We start from the raw sequence: 18,143 nt of genomic DNA, 5'->3' as shown, positions 1-18,143 counted from the left end.
ATCTGAGAAATATCTTTGTCAAAGACAGAAAATCCCAGTCTCTTTCCTCTCAACTAAAAAAAAAAAGATGTATAACAAATATCCTTTTATTTTTATATACTGTTAAATATGTAACTTCTCACACTCTTTCCTTTCCGCCACATTAGTATTTTTTAAGAAGCAAACTCAGTCTCCACAGTGTTGCGGACTTCTATCACAGAACTCGTAATTTAATTTACATCACCTCACAGCTGACCCTCTGTTCCACCTCACCTACCTGTAACTATTAAGGTTGTTGAGCCACTGGCTGTTCCAAACTGGTTTGTGGCCAGGCACATGTAGCTTCCAGCATCAGCTTTGGTCACATTGGCTATTCTTAGTCCGCCGTCCTTTAATAACACGATTCTAAAAATTAGGAAGAGATTCTAAAAGTTGCAGCGTGTTTTGTAGACAAAATGCTATAATACTCACGCTGTTACCTCAGATGTATCAAACTGCATCAATTGCCAACCTGATGTTTGAAAATTTTGTGGCCATACGCTGACAATATACAACAAATTTGAACCCATTCTGTGTATTACTCATCATTTTGGACACCAGTGTTTAAGACATATATGTGTGCATATGTATGTTTGTGTGTGAGAGAGAGAAATCCCACATTAACTCCCATCTTTTTCAGCTGTACCAACTGAAACTAGAATAATTTTCAATTGTATTATGTTGTTTACCCCATGCAGTCTTGCAGGGTAACCCTGAAATAACTGTCTATCACTACCGTGATGGATGGAATAGGATTTTTCATAAGCAGTATGCATTTTGCACTTCTCGGGATTCACAGATACAAGACTAACACACACCGCACTGAAGCCAACAGCTCATTTGAACAACTGACTCTCTAGGGTAGGATTCAGCCCAAGCAAGTATAAACTCAGCATTTGTTTAAAAAACAAACCGAGACTTCATGCTCTTGCAGATTCTGTCTCAGTTTATCACCTACACCGAGCAGCAGTGACCTGCAGACGTGGTAAGGATACGCCTTCTGGTAGGACTTGAAGAAAAAGAAAATTCCCTCCACCCCACACAAATTCCACCAGTGAGAATTATGCCTAATGGACAGATAGCGTGGAACAAAACAGAAAGATGCTTATAAAAGATGTGAACGAAAGCCAACTAGCATTACTGACATTGACAGCAGAGCACCAGCAACCCAAGAGCAGAGATGACACCCTGGACGCCAGCACTGAAGGGATGTAAAGGTAAGGTTAATTCAACTCCCTCTTTCCCTATTTCTAGTCCTCCCATCTGTCATATCCTCAGATGCAGGACCTTCTTACCAGGTCTTCCCAAGGATAACCTGGAGGAGATAAATAACTAACTGTACATAAAATGTCCAGAATAATAAAAAAGCAAACAACATTTTCCTGATATACCTAATTCTAGCTCCGATCACATCAAACCGTTTCAAAGGTACCAAACGAATCATGGCGAGCCCATTCTGTCAGCTCCCTGAGCACCTTACCTCGAAGAGATCTTGGAATTGCCCCAAACACCCACATCTTCACTACACAGAACCAAGAGAACAGCAAACAACATCAACACTCCAGGGGAACCTCTAACCGCATTAGTTGGAGTCTTACACACTTGTCAGAGTACGTAGCAGGTGAGGAGGCAGCAAATGTCCTGAAAACTTAACATTGCGATCTTCCCTTTCTCAGAACAGCTATGAGGATTTTTCCTTCTCGCTTGCACGTACTTCATTATTGACCTGCTTCTTTATTCAGTACAAAATTAATTACATACAAACACACCTCCCTGCTGCTCTTTTTATTTTTAACATACTTGAGGCAAATTAGCATCAACTGATCTCCAGCGTTTGTCCCAACTTGGATTTAGTTCTCTAAAGTTAAATACATATTAGTAGAAGTAGATGGAGAAGCCCACCGTGTTAGGTGGGAACTGGGATCACTTGGGATCTTAGAATCATAGAATGGTTAGAGTTGGAAGGGATCTTAAAGATCATCGAGTTCCAACCCCCTGCCCTGGGCAGGGACACCTCCCACCAGACCACGTTGCTCAAAGCCCCGTCCAGCTTGAACTTGAACCCCTCCAGGGATAGAAGTGTTCTCAGAATCTTCTCAAAACTTGTCCCAAGCATGGGATCAGCAGGATGCTCACTTGAAAAACAACAGTCAGGTTCCTTGCTCTTCTGGCATTCACGCACTAACAGCTCAGTGTGAGCAATTCTCCGTGTGAAACCCTGCATGTGCCACAGTGGCTGAGGAACAATAATTCAAGCTCACAGGGGAAGCCTGTGAAGACCTCCAGGACTGAAGGCAGGCACCCAGAGAACACATCACCTTGCATTCAGTTGCGTTGCCACAAGAAAAGATGGTCCTTAAAAGGTATACGCTTCAGTAAGCCAAACTGCCATTAATTATTTATATTGATTTATATTATAAATATTACAGTGGGTTGGGTGTTTTTTTAAAGCAATTTGTCTGAAAGCATATTTTGGAGAATAATTAAGTTGGTAAACAAGGGCAGCAGAATGCAGCTCTGGAGTTTGATGGGTTCAGTGAGCTTATCCCTCAGCCTTAACTTCTCTGACCCTCCAAACCCACGCTCAGGAACCGCAGACCACGGCATGGGAGTCTCTCGTGGCTCTGTGGTTCTGCTGCTCCTCCCCGAGTGGCAAGTTCACCCAATCCTCAAGGCCCCATGGAAAATGCATTTAAATGCCTGAAAGCAGGACTCTGGATTCCTTCTGCAGCTGCATTGATAGCAAACAGCTCTTTACAACGAAACATACTCTAGAAATAAGCACAACTTTTAATTGTTTTTTCGTAATTATTCTGAATAGCATTTTACCTTTTCTTAAAAAAGGTGTCGCGACACTCGTTGCTGCAGCTGAAATCCATTTCCTTTGGGCAAAGGTGATACAATAACGAAATTAACAGATGCGAATTACAAATGATAACAAGTCACCTTGTTAAAATGACAGACAAAAGCATCTTATGTCGGGGAGAAGAGAGTTATAAATAGACAGACAGTTAAATCAGTTTACATTTGGAGGTAACCCTCTTCCAACCTTCCCACTGGGGTACCTAAGCCAACGTGGTGGTGTCTGAGGTGTATTTGTAAGGAGAGTGTTGCTTCATCAGCATCAGCACCGCCTGAGCTTCCCCGAGGCTTATTACCTTGTTTTGGAAAATTCCTAAGTAATATTTGGCTGCACTTCATATTAGATGGAACACTTATAATTATTTACATCTTACAATATGATTTATACGTATTTTAAATGTGTTAAAGATGTGATTAATACATTTTATAGGTATATATAATGACATCAATAAAAGGTGTTAAAATACATCAATTATGGTTGCAAGCAAGCTGTTGAAATGCTGGACTTGCTACCTGCATGTTTTGCTAAGGCCTGTATTGCACCATCTACTTTGAAACAGTTTCCAGTAGAAAAAATGCAAAATCGAATAAAAAAAAAAAAACCAGTGTTGAGAAAGCCTGAGATCAAACAAAGGAAAAAAATAGGATCGGGGTATAAATCAGAAACTGTCTATTGTTTAATTAAAATGAATCATATTTAGAGTGCTCTGAGCTATCTGCAAGTCTAGCTTGCCTCAAATAATTAAGCAATAGGCTTATTAAAACCAAGATATAATTAAGAAACAAGTTGGGTTTTTTTTTTTCCAGAATTAAAAAAAAAAAACAACAACCAACCAACAAATCAATTCTAGAAAAAAATTACTGTAAAACCAAAATCTTTACTGGTAAATTAAAAAGAGAAATGCTTTAGTTTTTCAACTGCAAAACAGTAAATGCAGCCAGAAATAGCTCTACCCCTTCTCGCTGAAACATTAGCCCAACTAGAACTTTCAGCATACTTTAAATTATTAGATATTCAGACACTGTGATAAAACAAATGTAGTGTGGCTGGCCCTCTGCCAGGAAGCGATCTGGATCTCTAACACAGAAAAATAACACGTCCTTTGGCATTCTCTGTATCTACAAGAGTTTTTCCAATACGTTTTACCCAAGGCCAGCAATTTTAAAAGTGAATTCCATTTTCAACAACCTGCACACTTTTGATGCGCTGGCAAATCGCAGAAACTTTTAGCCCTGTAAAATAGAGATAACTGGTGGAATAATGCTTTGCCACATACCCATTTGCACAACTGGAGACTGATTTAGGACCCGTTTGGTCATCAGATCAAAACATCATTGACAAAATCATCATCTCTTGCTAACTCTTGAGCAAAACTGTGAGAAATCAATCTTTGAGAAAATCTTTTTTTCCACTAGTCAAAGGGATGATATAAAAAACCCCAACTAAACAAACCTACAACAGCCAAACGTCTTAACTCACGCCCGTGTTCTTTGGCTGAGGTCAAGAGAATGGAGAGAGGGATTAACCGACTTCAGGACTTCAGGGTTCCTGACTAGAGGGGGCCCATATTGGCAAAAGTATGAGAGTCTTCCTGTGCCACCCAAGCCAAGAGCACGCTTGGCGTTACAGATCCTCCAGACAACTGAGGGACATCAGTGGGGCTACAGTCTCCATCAATTCTGCCCAGTATGTCAGCTTTTATTCATGAGATCGTATTTGTTCTTAGTTATCTTAGTCATAACCAACCATGGAGAAATCCAAGTGTGACATGAGCACGTGTTCTTCTCATACTGATATTTTACTATTGTTACAGACTGCATCAAATTTTCTTATTTTCAGATATTGACATACAAATCATCTGGCACTAGAGGGCAAGTCGTGCTTCAGGATGCCAATCCAAGACCAGTCCACCCCAGTATCTGTAATGTAAGAGTATTCAAGCTGTTCTGCATTCACTGTCCCCATACCTACTGCCTTAGGGAACTGGGGCTGTATTATCCATAGGTTTATAGAGTATTACCTTACTCACTGAAATCCCGTTAAATCGAACTATTGGTGCAGTGCAACCACACACACAACTAAGGGCCAGAATATGCCTCAGGATCCAAGACCATAAGGCCGCCCCCTGAAATGCAGTGTCATTAATGAAACTGCTAATGAATGCAAATTTGTTCATCCTCCCGTGACAATGCTTTATTACTAAAATAGCAAACATAATCAAACTAAGCAATCACTGCTTTTCTATTTGTCAGATGATTCAGCAGAAAAGCCAACTATTTTAGATCCTTATTGATATGATAATACACATAAACATATTGCTTTCCAGTTCATAACACTTCAGTACAAAGGAACAGTGGAAAAGTGGGTCAAAACTGCCTTTTTATGTATCAATCAAATTCCAACTAAATTAAACCAGATTAATTAACAAGAAAGTCGGGGGGAAAAAAAAAGCTCCTATTGAAGTACTGGTAAATGCATTACTTTCCACATCATAACATTTCAAACTTTAATGCAAAATGAAATAAAAATACATAATTCAAACTGTAAGGAAGATAAAACCAGTAACTGATACTTCTAAGAATCATGCAGCATTTTATCAGGAATTACTTCTCCTCTTTTCTTTCCCCTATAATTTGACATCACTTGGCCACAGTTAAAGATGCGAACGCTGGAGTTTTTAAAGAGAATTGCACCGAAATGTCTTTTAGTGAAGTTAAAATTTGCAGCATCTTTTCATCTTTTTCTAGGCTTGGTAAATCTAGAAATATCTAGAAATAAAGGTGAATTTGTTTACAGATGAAACACTGTTCCACATGATCTCAAAATCCCTCGTATTAATCTGTTTCCAGTCAGTTATTTGTGCCAGGAGCACAGGACCCACTACAACTGTCTAGCACTATAGATCAATTAAAAATCATACACATACATAAAAAAATTAAAGAAATCTTTAAAGCAGTTAGTTGTTTGCAGTGTATTTTGGTATGTCTTCTGTTCTTAGTAAGTTAAACTAGCATCAAGTGCATTTAACCTTGGTTAAACATCTGCTCCTCCTCTTTTTTGGAGGATAAAAGGAAAATAAAAGCACCTCTGGAGACAGAGGGGTCTCAGGTCAGCTTTTCAACACAGAAGGTGGTACGTGAAGGCAGCTGGAGACCTCGGGAACTATGGTCTGCTGATCCAGATTCGTTTGGAATCAACAAAACCTAGCTGTGGCTTAATGACTGCAGATAATACATACTTTAGAGAAAATTTTTAAAGGTCTTATAATATGAGATGGTTGGCAAAGAACAGCCTGAGTAAGTACAAGCTGCTCCCTGTGTGGTGGTACACACTGTCACCATAATATGGGGTGAAAACTGACCCATGCCAGGTAACCAGGCAACCTCAGTACCTGATCTGGCAGTCATTAAAGACAAGAGAATTCTTGCTAACCCTTCACTGTTTTGCTCATTACATCACCCCAAAATTATTTATTTCAAAGGTCCAAAACTGCATTCTAGTAGGAAGCATTTCTTCCTTCAGTACCCAATTAATTTAATTCCCATTTTCTGTCTTTCCTTCTGCATGTTCTCTATGTTCTGCATGTTCTTCTACATGACCTCTACGCCTTCAACTCTCTGCATTCCACCGCTCTTCACTGTCTAGCTCTCTTCATTCAAGAAATTCTAAAAAAAAAATCACATACTTTGCAAAACTAACAAGCAGCAAGATTGTATTCTTCAATGTTGAGCGATTTCTCAGTTCAGAGCCCATGAATCCATTTTGAATTATATTTTCTTCCCTCCACAAGACATATCATATTCAGCTCATTTAATTAGAATTTACTGAGTCATTATCCAAATCTTCTACACAGTGAAAACGCAGCACCATTTAAAAATAAATTAAGACTACAAGCACAAGTGTCATCAAAATGAGTATCTTTCAGGCTTTACTAAAGTAATGGACTCAGTACCTCCAGCGAAACGTAAGTTCTCTTATGACAAAATACTAAGAAAACATTGAATAGAGCATTTTTGCTTTATTTTTATTATTCAAATTGGAGTTTTTGTAAAACATATCGATGTTATCCATGTTGCTGCATCTTATGTGACATGTACACTTTTACAGCTGACATTAAGGACAAGTTCTAACCTCATGCTAAGCCATGTTTGGACTCTAACCCTTCCAGAAAGCCTTCCTAAGCCCTCTAAGACTTCCAGAAAGTTTGGGTACAGCCCAAACTAGCACAGTCTAACCCCAGTATCTATACCAGAGCGCTGGTGGAATGTGTTGGCACACTCTCAGAAGAGGACACGCTCCAACATTTATGGACGTTTACATGAAAAGCAAAACATGACACTGTCCCCGCTCACTAACAACGCTGAGTAACTCCACTACACCCCGAGCAGACCTACCAAAACCAACAAGAGCATGGTTTTAACTAACTACTCAAGGGCAAATAGGTTTGGGAAACAATATGTATTTATCCATGTGGGACATAGCACAAGGGCTGTTCCCTTGCAGGAACTGACTTATGGAGTTGCAATAACTTGCTGCACTCTCTGAGGACCCTGCTTGATCTTTACAAGAAATTGGGAATTGTAAGGGAGGGGAGTCTCAGTGTCCGTCTCCATCTTACACTCAATCTCAATCTCTCTCTCCCAAGGATCACTCTGTGAGCCTGAACCCTGCTGCAGGTCTGAACTCCAAACGTCATTAAGCTCATTCTGCCACCGCTACATCTCCTAGGTAACGAGATGCCGGACCTCTGTGGCCAGCATTACCCCTTTTGGGAACTCATTCCTCCCTTTTTCTGCAATTAAAATAGACACCCTCCCCAACAGATTTCTCAATTAGAAATGCAGTTAATGGTTGAAAAATGTACTGCTAATTGGAAACCCTTTCCCGAATTGCAACAATTGTAGAACTGCAAGAAATTCATGAATTGCAATTATTCATAGCAGACAGTAATGAACTCCAGTGCCTTCTGCAAAGAATCATGTTTCTGCTTTTCTCGGAAGGCGAGTGTACTTCATTTAGATTAATTCAGGATTATTGGCTTGTTATTATGTTTTCTCTGCAAGCCATTTACAGCATGCTGTCAAAAACATGGCAGGAGACACTTTGGGCCATATTTTGGAAATACCTGCACTTTTCAGAACTAAAGGCCGTAATTTATATCCATAAATCTAAGCAGGCAGCTCATTTTCAGAAACTGAACATTACTTTCTTTAGCCTGGTACCATCACCACAAATGAAACTGGTTGGTAATGCTTTTGAAGGCCAACCTAAAGCAACCATTAAGACCAGTTGTGATGCCTATTCAGACAGAAAGCTCACAAAGCAATGCAGAAGTGGTGGCTGGAACGCTCTTCTCCCAGACACGTGTGGTCCAGGTGTGCCCAGCAGCTTTGAATATCATGAGTTGAACCTACGCAGGTTAGCTGAAGGCTGATGACAAGAGGTAGGGAGGAACGGGGAGGATGCCATTCTTCCTGCCTGCCTTTTTATAGAACTGGCATGGGGACAAAACCCAAGAATTTTCCTAAACGGAGAATACAAGGTGCTAGGCATTTACGGACATGCTCGGCAAACGTGACCATATAAATAAAAACAATTGAGAATCATCAAAAAGCAACAGGTTTCACATGAGTTTTAGAGATTGTGGTGGCCCTGTGTTACACTTATTTATCAATACGATATGTCATTACATATGGGAAGTCTCGTGTAGAAAGAAAAACCAACTAGGCTTATTTTGAATGAGTTTTTGCTCACTTGCTTGCAGACAGCTAGCAAGTCTGTGGTACCGTGTGAAGCTCTTTAATGACAGATGCCTAATCTTCATTGCCTAATGCCTAATCATTCATGCCAAATTGCCATATTTGACAACACTTAACACTGGAACACATGAAAACTATTGTGGTCCCTGCGAAGAAAGAGCCAGAGCTGCACAGATCGAGATGACAGCAAGTGTCCAAACCTTTTGGGTGCAAGGAGAGAGCTCTGGCCTTACGACGGAGCAAGTAATGGTCTCAATCACAGCCTCTGAAAGGTTTGACTTATCTGGTAACATCTTCTGCGTTTAGAAATTTTAAATGAAACCACGATGTGGTGTTTTACAGGAATAGGACTAGGAAGAATTTCACCTGGTTCAGAAATGGCTTCCCAACAATAGGCTAAGCTTTGTACAACCTAACACAAAGACCTAGACAAGCAGAGGTACGCTCATAAAATCACAACACACTGCCACAGCAATCCTCCTTCAAAAACAAAACGTTCATTTTTCCTCTGTTTCGCGTCTGAACTTTTGGAGACTTCAGCGGCACCACTGTCCCCAAATTAGTCCCCTGCTAAGTACAGGGTGACACCAGAGTGCAGCGAGAGGAACACTCGCAGTCATTCTGTCCTCGCTGCTCCCGGGCAAGTCCTGTGATTTTGTGCGGCTGTTTCTGTGACTACAGTCTGTCGCTAACTCGGTGCTCCAGCAACCAGCTGCAGAAAGGCTGGCCTTGAGGCAAACCGAACTCCCAGTTATTCTGCTCCTAAGAGTTTTTACAGCCTGTCCTGAGCGCTGCAGTGCTGCAGCTGGAATGTCTGAACCATCGAACTGCCTGGCTTCATGCTAAATCAGATACGTAACTATCTTAATTACACCTATCATCCAAAGATTTTTTTTTTTTCCTGTCCCAGTTCACAACCTGGAACTCCCAGTCTATGCAAATATTGAAATGTAAAACAGAAAGCTTGAAAAGGCAGCAATCCCTAACGCTGGAGAGCTGCAAAGCGAATGGCTGCTCCAGAGTGCACAGATGTAGGCTTCTATGTAGTTTGATTACACAATTTTATCAGTAGACTTGGGCACTTTTAGTTTATGACTAATTCAGTAAGACTTCGAATGCTTATTGCTGGAAAAAAATGTTTACATGTTGTTGGAAGTCAGTAGCTGAGGGTATAGGTGAATCACAGACTCGCACTGAGAATTACTAAGACCAAAACCCGTTCACTACCACGTGAACACTAACGCAACAGCGACATACGTTGTCATTGGTAGATAAAAGTTTATGGTTCCTTGAACAGAAGCTGGAAGTATATTTTTGTTTTCTTTTCCTGTTTTCATCTGCTATTCTGGACCTTTCCATTATTATTATTAACTTCCCATTATTAACTATCACCATGGCCGTGATATGTCTCATCTGTCTCCTTGCTGGCATTTTAAGAGTATTTTGTTGAAGGTTTTTAGTACCGTTTTATAGCCTTTGCCTTTCCCGTTTTCTATCAGTACCTGGTTCTCTCTAAATCAGGCCAAATTCTACATCAAACTGAAAACAAAATCTGGCCCTTGACCTTAAAGAGAGCAATATGCATGTACTCTCAGTGCTCAGATACAACGATAACTAAAAAACAACCAAACAACGCCCTCAGCTCGACAGACTTCAGAAAGACTTTACAACTGTTTGGATCTACAGATGACACTATTGCACAAAAAGACATAAACAAGCTTTTTGTCAGATTAAAACAAATAAACCAATGTAACTTGATACCTTTCATTCTCCCGTAGCTGCTCACCTCCCTTCTTCCAGGAGCATTTGGCCTTAGGGGAAGCTTTGGGTTTGCATTCAAAATCAACTGTGCTGCCTATTTGAACCTGGAGCAGTTTCTTCATCGGATTCTTGGAAAAATCTGGAGCAGAAGCTAAAACAGAAGGGATAGGAAGAGTGAAATAAAGCACCTTTATTTATATTAATGATACTACTATTTAGCACTTAGGTGACACTTCTCAGATTCTGAACATAATTAAAAACATGAATGAATTAGTTCAAATGGATCTTTTATTGGACAATTATGCATTTCTCCTCCTTACACAAAAGTAAAGGTCTCTGTCATGCAGAGCAGGTCACCTAATGAAGCCTGCCCAGAAGATCACACTGACTTCATCTGAGCTGAAGCTCATGGAACCCAATGAGCGTTAAGCACATGCCCAACTTTACGCTTTGCTGAATGTGAGCGTACATGACTCGTCTAAGCCCAAGGAGGGCCGTCAACACCAGCAGCCTCATTAAAACTCAAGGAACCGGTTGGCTTCTGGTTCTGTGAGAGAATGCACATCACATCAGATATGTCAGATGGCACAAAATTACAGCGCAGCTCATTCCGAAAGGCTACAGTTTGCATTAACCAACAGTTAAGAAAAGGCACGTGGCTTCTACCTGTACTAGCAGTGACCTTCTAAAGGGAATTCAGTATTTTAGGAAACCAAGGCTGAGGGAGCAGCTTGCTGATTGCCTGCAATCTTAACAAAAGAAAGGAAAAAACTCATGTCCCCAAAACATGCTGCTCTTACAGGCTTGGTTTTGAGATCGGTCCACACCGGAGGTAGAAATGGCACAAGCGTATGAGTGCGTAAGGCAGCCCCAGGTTCAGCATTTGTCGCTATTTTAGACTCAAGCACATGCCGTTGGAATGACAATCCCTTGTCCCCTCGATGGAGAGAGGCTGCACGCAGGAGCAGACTATTGCTTTTAAACGACAAGGCTCCCCTGGGAGCCGGAGGTCGGCGCGGAGCCAGTGCTGCCTCTGGACCACAGGAGCCGTTTTCATCTTCGGCCCCTTGTCCGAGCCCCCATCTCTGCTCTTCCCCTAATTAATAATTTAGCTGTGTTCTGTTTTAACGCAATGAAATGATTGGGCTGCAAATCCTCTGGAAGCATATGAGTCAACTCCTTGGCACTGCAGATAAAGATATCAGCGCGACAAAAATGTTTATTTCAGTGATAGCATCTGAGGGAGCTAAATTGGAGATCCCGGTGAGGTGGAACACGAGGCAGGTGGAGGCGGGGAGGGAGAATGAGGTTTGTGTTTTAGTGCAAAAGGAAAATCTTACCTACAACCCTGAGCTCTGCACTTGAGTAGATGACACCGTGTTTATTTTCAGCTATGCACTGGTATCTGCCAGAATCTGTCAGATTTAGATTTGATATTGTAAGTGCACCATTTTCAATTTGGATCCTTCCCTGAATATTAAGAAAAATACCTTTATTGATGATATATTTCCTGTGGAAAATTTAAAATAAGTAAGAAATATAAATAAGACAGCATAAATACAATAAATGGGGTAAATGTAACAGCGTAATCATGAGAACAGTTTTAAAATAAGTGACACAACCGCATCAGGGTATGGCAACAGTGATCAAGTACAGAGCCTTGGCAACACAGCGTAAGAAATCGATCCTTCAAACTTGCTGAGTTTCACAGAGGTTTTGCAATCTCAAATACCCTCGTATTTCCCTAGAAATATGGACAAAATCATCCTAGGCTCCTCACGACAGACCAGAGCATCCAAACTATACAGATGGCACTGGCATTTCGTACTATTTAGAGATTTCACACATGCCATTTGCTAATGAGCTCTCTGCAATATCATGCAGAAAAAATTCCAACAGTCATTAAACAGAAGATATGCATTTAAGTGCCTTAGAGACGACAAAGCTACTGAAGTATAGGGATCTTCTCACCTTGCTTATTCTTGGAAAGCTATATGAATTACAATAAGTAGTGACTAATTTGAGGGATGGAGTGGCAGGAACTGGTGAGAAAATGAACCAGTGAGAAAGACAAAACCAAAGGAGCTTGTCCTTTTGGGAAAACCAGAGAAACAATAATGAACAAAAGAACAAACTATACACTCAAAAACATTTCCTGATTTATTTTTATTTTTTTTTTAATTGGGATGTGGCTCACCAGGCCTAAGGCAATGGTAGTCACTCTCGGCCTTTTCTTAAGGGCACGTACTTCCAGTTGGCCCCGACTCTGGCTACCTTTGGGCACCCAGGGTGGCTCAGCTCAGCTCCTTCCTTGACAGGTCCTCTCCTGGTTTATTGCAGGGTGCTCAGGGATTTACACAAGGGACAAAAGCAGTCCCAAAGAGGAACAGGCCTGAGTCTCCATGTCTTGATCCTCTCCCTAGCATCCCAAACTGCTCTTCTTACAAAAGATTGGTTTATGGAGAAGGGGAGCTAAACGGAACAACCCCAGCAGGAGATTTTTGTGAAGGAGGCCCAGCATGAAGAAGGATTATTGCTGTAAAAGGAGCTGTAGACAACTCATCACGATACACAGAGAACTCCTGATGTCTACTCAGCACCGGCTTTCAAAGAGTTAATCCTATAGTTTACAGCCCTTAAATATTTCCAGTCATGTTTATGCCCTTACACCATGCCAAAAGGTGGGACACCAATACCCATAAGTGGAGAAACTGGAGGACTGAATGAGAGCTTGTACTTTTGTACTTACTGAGGTAAAAACGCCCATTACCTTAGTTACGTTGTGTGATATGGCTACAATGCCCTTAAATCACTGAGATGAGATTTTTGTACTCCCTCACTTAACCTGTCCACAAAACACTGCCATTCCTTTTAGTGAGCGGGTAACTATAGCACTCTGAATGGTAAGAAAGGTTTTTCAGTGCTTAGATCATTTTTCATAGCCATCCAGTAAATTCACTTGAGCAGTCACTCTTTCCTCTTCTACTGTGAGTGCCAACATGAACACAATGCACTGGCCAAGGGCAAAATACCTTCCTGCAGGGGGGCACTACCTATAGTTTATATTCCTGATTACCCAACGAAGAGTGAGAATTAAAATCAATATGCATATCAGATCCTTTTACATGTTTCTGATCTGGGAGACCGCGTATCTCATCTTCTAAGTACAAAGTCTTTTTCTTGTCACCAAATGCATTACTTACCATTAATTTACTTGTAACAATTGTATTACAGCAAATACCTACGTTACTGTTTATATTTCATTCTTTGCATCAAGTAATGGTGACCTATGAATTTTTAAGATTTTTGTCTTTTCTCATCAAGAAGCTTAAATATGTTTTCTTGTAACCTTTAGTGAAATGCCAATAGCAAGTATAACAAAATCATTTAAGTTCTCTATCCCTCATTTATGGTTCTTAATGTATAACTTTAATTAAACTTCCTTCTCCAGCCTTTTCTTACATACTGATTTTCTATGATTCTAGCATGGCTTTTATATCTCCTTTTAGCTGGGATATTTCTGTACAACATAATTTGTCTTTGTGTTTCTGGCATTGCAGCTTTTGAAGTTTCCATCTGGATGCTCTTGACAAACATATGAAAACAAGTATCAAATATTTCTCTTGACTAATTACATAGACTTTTGCAAATTCTCTATTTATGTTACCTCTGTTGACAGTTGGTCTCCGTTCTTCAGCCACCTATATGATGGTTTGGGCTTCCCACTTGCTCTGCAATCCCAGTATAACGTGTCCTCTACAGCAACTTCAGTATCTTTTATCGTCTGGACCCAGTGAGGTTTCGCTGCAGATGAAATACAGATCAACAACAAAGACCCTAACAAGTTATTGTTCACTATGACAATCAAAGGGTTAATTTCCACGGCCCTCATCAGTTTTCTGCATGGACTGGTTTGTACCACAGGAGAGTCTCCCTGGTTCTGCTTCAAGTCACCTAATGAAAGAAATTACTCACTCTTCCTTTTATACATTTTTATTACCAGCAGTAAACCAAAAGAAAATTGAGATTACAGATCACTAAAGCCAAACTAGTGAAACCAATATTAAAATCACTGATGATTACACAACACAACTTTGAAATTGAGGTAAATGTAAGATAAAGAAATTAGTGGCGATACTGGAATTAAATAATTGACGTAGCTCAATCATCAAATTAATACTGAAGAGAATCCTTTAAGCCCTAAAAAAACAGTAATGCTATATCAGCCTTTGTTCTAAATACCATTTGAATTGTTTTCTAATGCTAGTCAGTACTTAACTGGATGAATACATTGATATATGAGACTGTTTTTGAAAGCATTAGCATTAGCACAACATTTGGGTGATGCAAACCAAAATATGGCCTCACGAAAGTCCATAAAAATCACTCATTTTTTAAAAAAAATTGATGTATTAATACCATGCGTCCTTCACAATTACCTAAAATACAATTCAAACTGTAAAGATAAGAGTTTAAAACATCTGTTACAGCTTTCATAGAGTGGAAAAAAAAAGCCCACTTGGTAAATAAACATCACTGCATGAAAGACAACAGTTTATTCCTCTAGTGCTATTTCACACAAGAGCACAACACTGTTTTATAGCTAATTTGTGTGAATTTTCTTTGAATGTGTTCAATGTAACAGAAAGTTTATAATCTCAATATACCCTATTTTTCCAAGAAAAGATAAATTCTGGACATTACATATGGAGAAAACAGATAAAAAGCAGGATGAAACTTGGTTGCAAATACATAGCTAAGGGCAAAAGAATCTTCCAGAGTGAATTTGATTACCTTAAAGATTTTCCTAAATTGATAATTTGGGAAACTCCCATAGCACACCCTTATCAAAACAACTAGGAAAACAAAAGTCCCTGGGGATACAGCAAAATATTACTATTTAATAGATGAATTTTGGAAGCACAGAAGGTCAGATTAATTCCTGTTGAACTTCCCACTACAATGGAGTTACACGAGCAATTAATTCAGACCAGGGAAATTAATGACTTGCCTATGGCCACAAGGGAAGTCTGCAGCAGGGCTGAGAGCAGAACCTGTTCCATTGCCATAGGCACCAGACCAGCAGACCAACGTTGGAATGAGGGTTGGTATTCATTTCATTAAAAAAGCTTCATTCTTTTCTAGCATATGAATTTTCTCTTCATTATATATTCTGCAATGCAGCAATAAGATCTCCACATGATCAGGTACAGCACCACCCTTTTATGATAATAAGGATGAAAACTATTTATGATTTATGTATACATACTCAGGATTAACTTCTCTCAGAAGAACTTACTACAATGCACTCATTGAGATATTATCTGAGGAGGGTTTAGAATTCAACCAGTATTTACTGATAGTGAAACCTTCTGTTACTTCTCTTGTTTTGTACGTCCCTTACACCTCATAAGGATTAATGCCTTTCACTGATTTGGGGGTGATACGATTTTTTACGCTCTCTTTATCAAGGTCAGCTCTAGAAGGAAGGATAACATGATTTTCCTGTCAGGCAAATGTACTACGTTACTGATATTAATTTTGGTTAAATGTTGAAAGTTAATGTTACAACACCAGAGTTCAAGAAAGAGCCATTGCTTTATCTCACACTGTCATTTGGCGTATTTGCCCCACGTGTCAGGGGGATGAAAGCTCAGGACTCCACGTGGGCGTGCTTCCTGCACTTCGCATACCTAAAAATTTATGCAACACGCAACAATGCTTGAATTATTTATGGATCCATACAAGTGCAACATTTCACATCTGCTGCCTGTTTCCTCTTGAAAGTAGGTTAAATATTGTCTATTTTCAAGTTCAAGATCTTGGATTCAATTCCATTAATAAGAAAAACATTGCCCACCTCATAAATCTTCATCTTAGGACTCTTCATGTAAGGCAGTCTCCGTACAAGGGTTTCCCAAGTCTCCACGGTGTCTATGATAAACTGAGTCTTTTTGGAAAGCACGGGAGCAAGAACCACTCAAACCAGAAATGAACAGAACTGAGCTTCCTAAGTCTCAACGTGAGAAATTGATGGTGCTTGTTCATTTGCAAGAGAGAGTGATTTTTATTGAGGAAGGCTCTTTTTCTCTTCAAGTTACTGATGAAGGAATTCAGCAGAAAGAAAAATACCCTTTTCAATCAGCCACATCTCAAAGTCTTTAAAAAAGGCTGTAAAAGTATTAGAAACTCTTTGGAAAAGAACAATTCAGCTAACCAGTTCAAACTTGAAAAGGGAGCTAAACAGGGGCAATTCCAGCTGGGAATATTCCACTGAATGCTCTGCATCTTGGCCAAGGTAAAGATGGTCCACACTGCAGCAGTTGAGAGAAGCGCAGACAGAAGGTCAGGTATCAGTAGATCTACACAACCTCTCAAAACAGAAACCTGACTTTCCAAGCCCAACACTGCCCTTTTTATTGAGCTCTGCCTGACTGTACCTAAATGATTCTGAATATACAGCTTTATTCCTCTTGAGGTCTTGTCACTGTTTGGCAAGTGTCACCTGCTGAGAACATTTGGTTCCACCACCACTATCACCTCTGTGCTCCTGAAAGAAGATCAATGACTTGGTAACAAAGCCTCACTCTCCCATGGAGCTACTGCATTGGCTTGGTGTGCAACCTAGATCTTCCCGAGGAGACACAACTCATTCTTCCTTAAGCAAGGAACAGCCAAGCAGTATTTTAATTGAGATGAAAAAAAGAGACGATGTGCTGTAAGTTGAGAGGTTGGAAGTTAATTTTAATGGCGTTTGTAGTGCAGGGTTTATGACTGTGACAGGAATCCATATTGTGCCGTAATATTAAGAATTCTTAGGAACTTGCTGTGCAATCTTCATGAAAGATTCATATAAAGTTCCCTCGGGACGAAATACTTGTAAGTAGTTGATTTTCTAAAGAAGGTTAGCTGTCAGCCTCATGGTCAGTCACTTGGAAAGGCACCAGCCTGTATTTTGCTTCACTTGCTTTTGCCTAAAATATTCCTTGCAATAGTCATGGCCCCACAGGCAAGAAGTGATACCAGTGTGTAACTTCATAAAATTTATCCCAGTGAGAAGATTCAGTCATCCTGGTTTTTTGGTGGCTATGATCACCCTTTTCTTCCAGCTAATTAGGCCAGGCAGGTCTTCCTGAAGAAAACAACTGTTGCTTCATTACACTCTAGGGCATCCCCGTAGGCCATAAGGAAAGGAAGAACCATTTTTTTAGACTTTTAAGAAACCCTTTGCGATGACTGTTCTGGGGGTTGATGTGAATGAAGATCAGCTTCAATGAGTGACTGTGATGAAGCTCTTGGAAGCAACGGTTGAAGAAGTTGACACTTTTCAGAAGCTGTCCTGAGACCTAATTTGTAAACAGTTTGTGATGCATGTCAACACCTATTTTTATATAGGATTTCTTCCAGAGTAGGAGACTCCAGTGAAAATGTCCTTTTAATTCTGTAAACCATTGGAATAGCATAAAGGAAAGGCAGAGTTTCAGGTCCGTGACGTTTGTCTCAGCACTGCGCTCTCCCAGTGAGTACTGAGGTCTGCCATGCCTCTGCTCGGAGGAGACGACTATGGGTAGCTCTTCTGGACCAGTCCCTAATTGGGGCTCACACACAAGATGCAGTCTGCTTATACACTTATCTTTACTCTGAAATTTACAGTTATGAAAGCCAGGCTGGAAATCTCCTTTGAAAATACCTTTGGATAGCTCAGCAGTTGGGCAATAAATCAGAGTCAAAAGGAACCTTCC

At 40.2% G+C, this 18,143-nt stretch overlaps 1 protein-coding gene across 1 annotated transcript in view; it reads right to left on the bottom strand.

Annotated features, from left to right (window-relative positions):
* Positions 1 to 18,143, bottom strand: part of CNTN3 (contactin 3) — a 59,566-nt gene that overhangs the window by 15,872 nt on the left and 25,551 nt on the right. Inside the window, exons 6-9 of the mRNA XM_074151659.1 lie at positions 14,069 to 14,205; positions 11,742 to 11,871; positions 10,402 to 10,552; positions 257 to 384 (exon numbers count right to left, since the gene is read on the bottom strand). Of these exons, the coding sequence (XP_074007760.1) occupies positions 257 to 384; positions 10,402 to 10,552; positions 11,742 to 11,871; positions 14,069 to 14,205 (546 nt within the window). The remainder of the gene's footprint in view (positions 1 to 256; positions 385 to 10,401; positions 10,553 to 11,741; positions 11,872 to 14,068; positions 14,206 to 18,143) is intronic.

The sequence above is a fragment of the Numenius arquata genome, chromosome 8 (genome assembly GCF_964106895.1).
Source record: "Numenius arquata chromosome 8, bNumArq3.hap1.1, whole genome shotgun sequence".
NCBI lineage: Eukaryota > Metazoa > Chordata > Aves > Charadriiformes > Scolopacidae > Numenius > Numenius arquata.
This window is presented reverse-complemented; position numbering and strand designations above follow the sequence as displayed.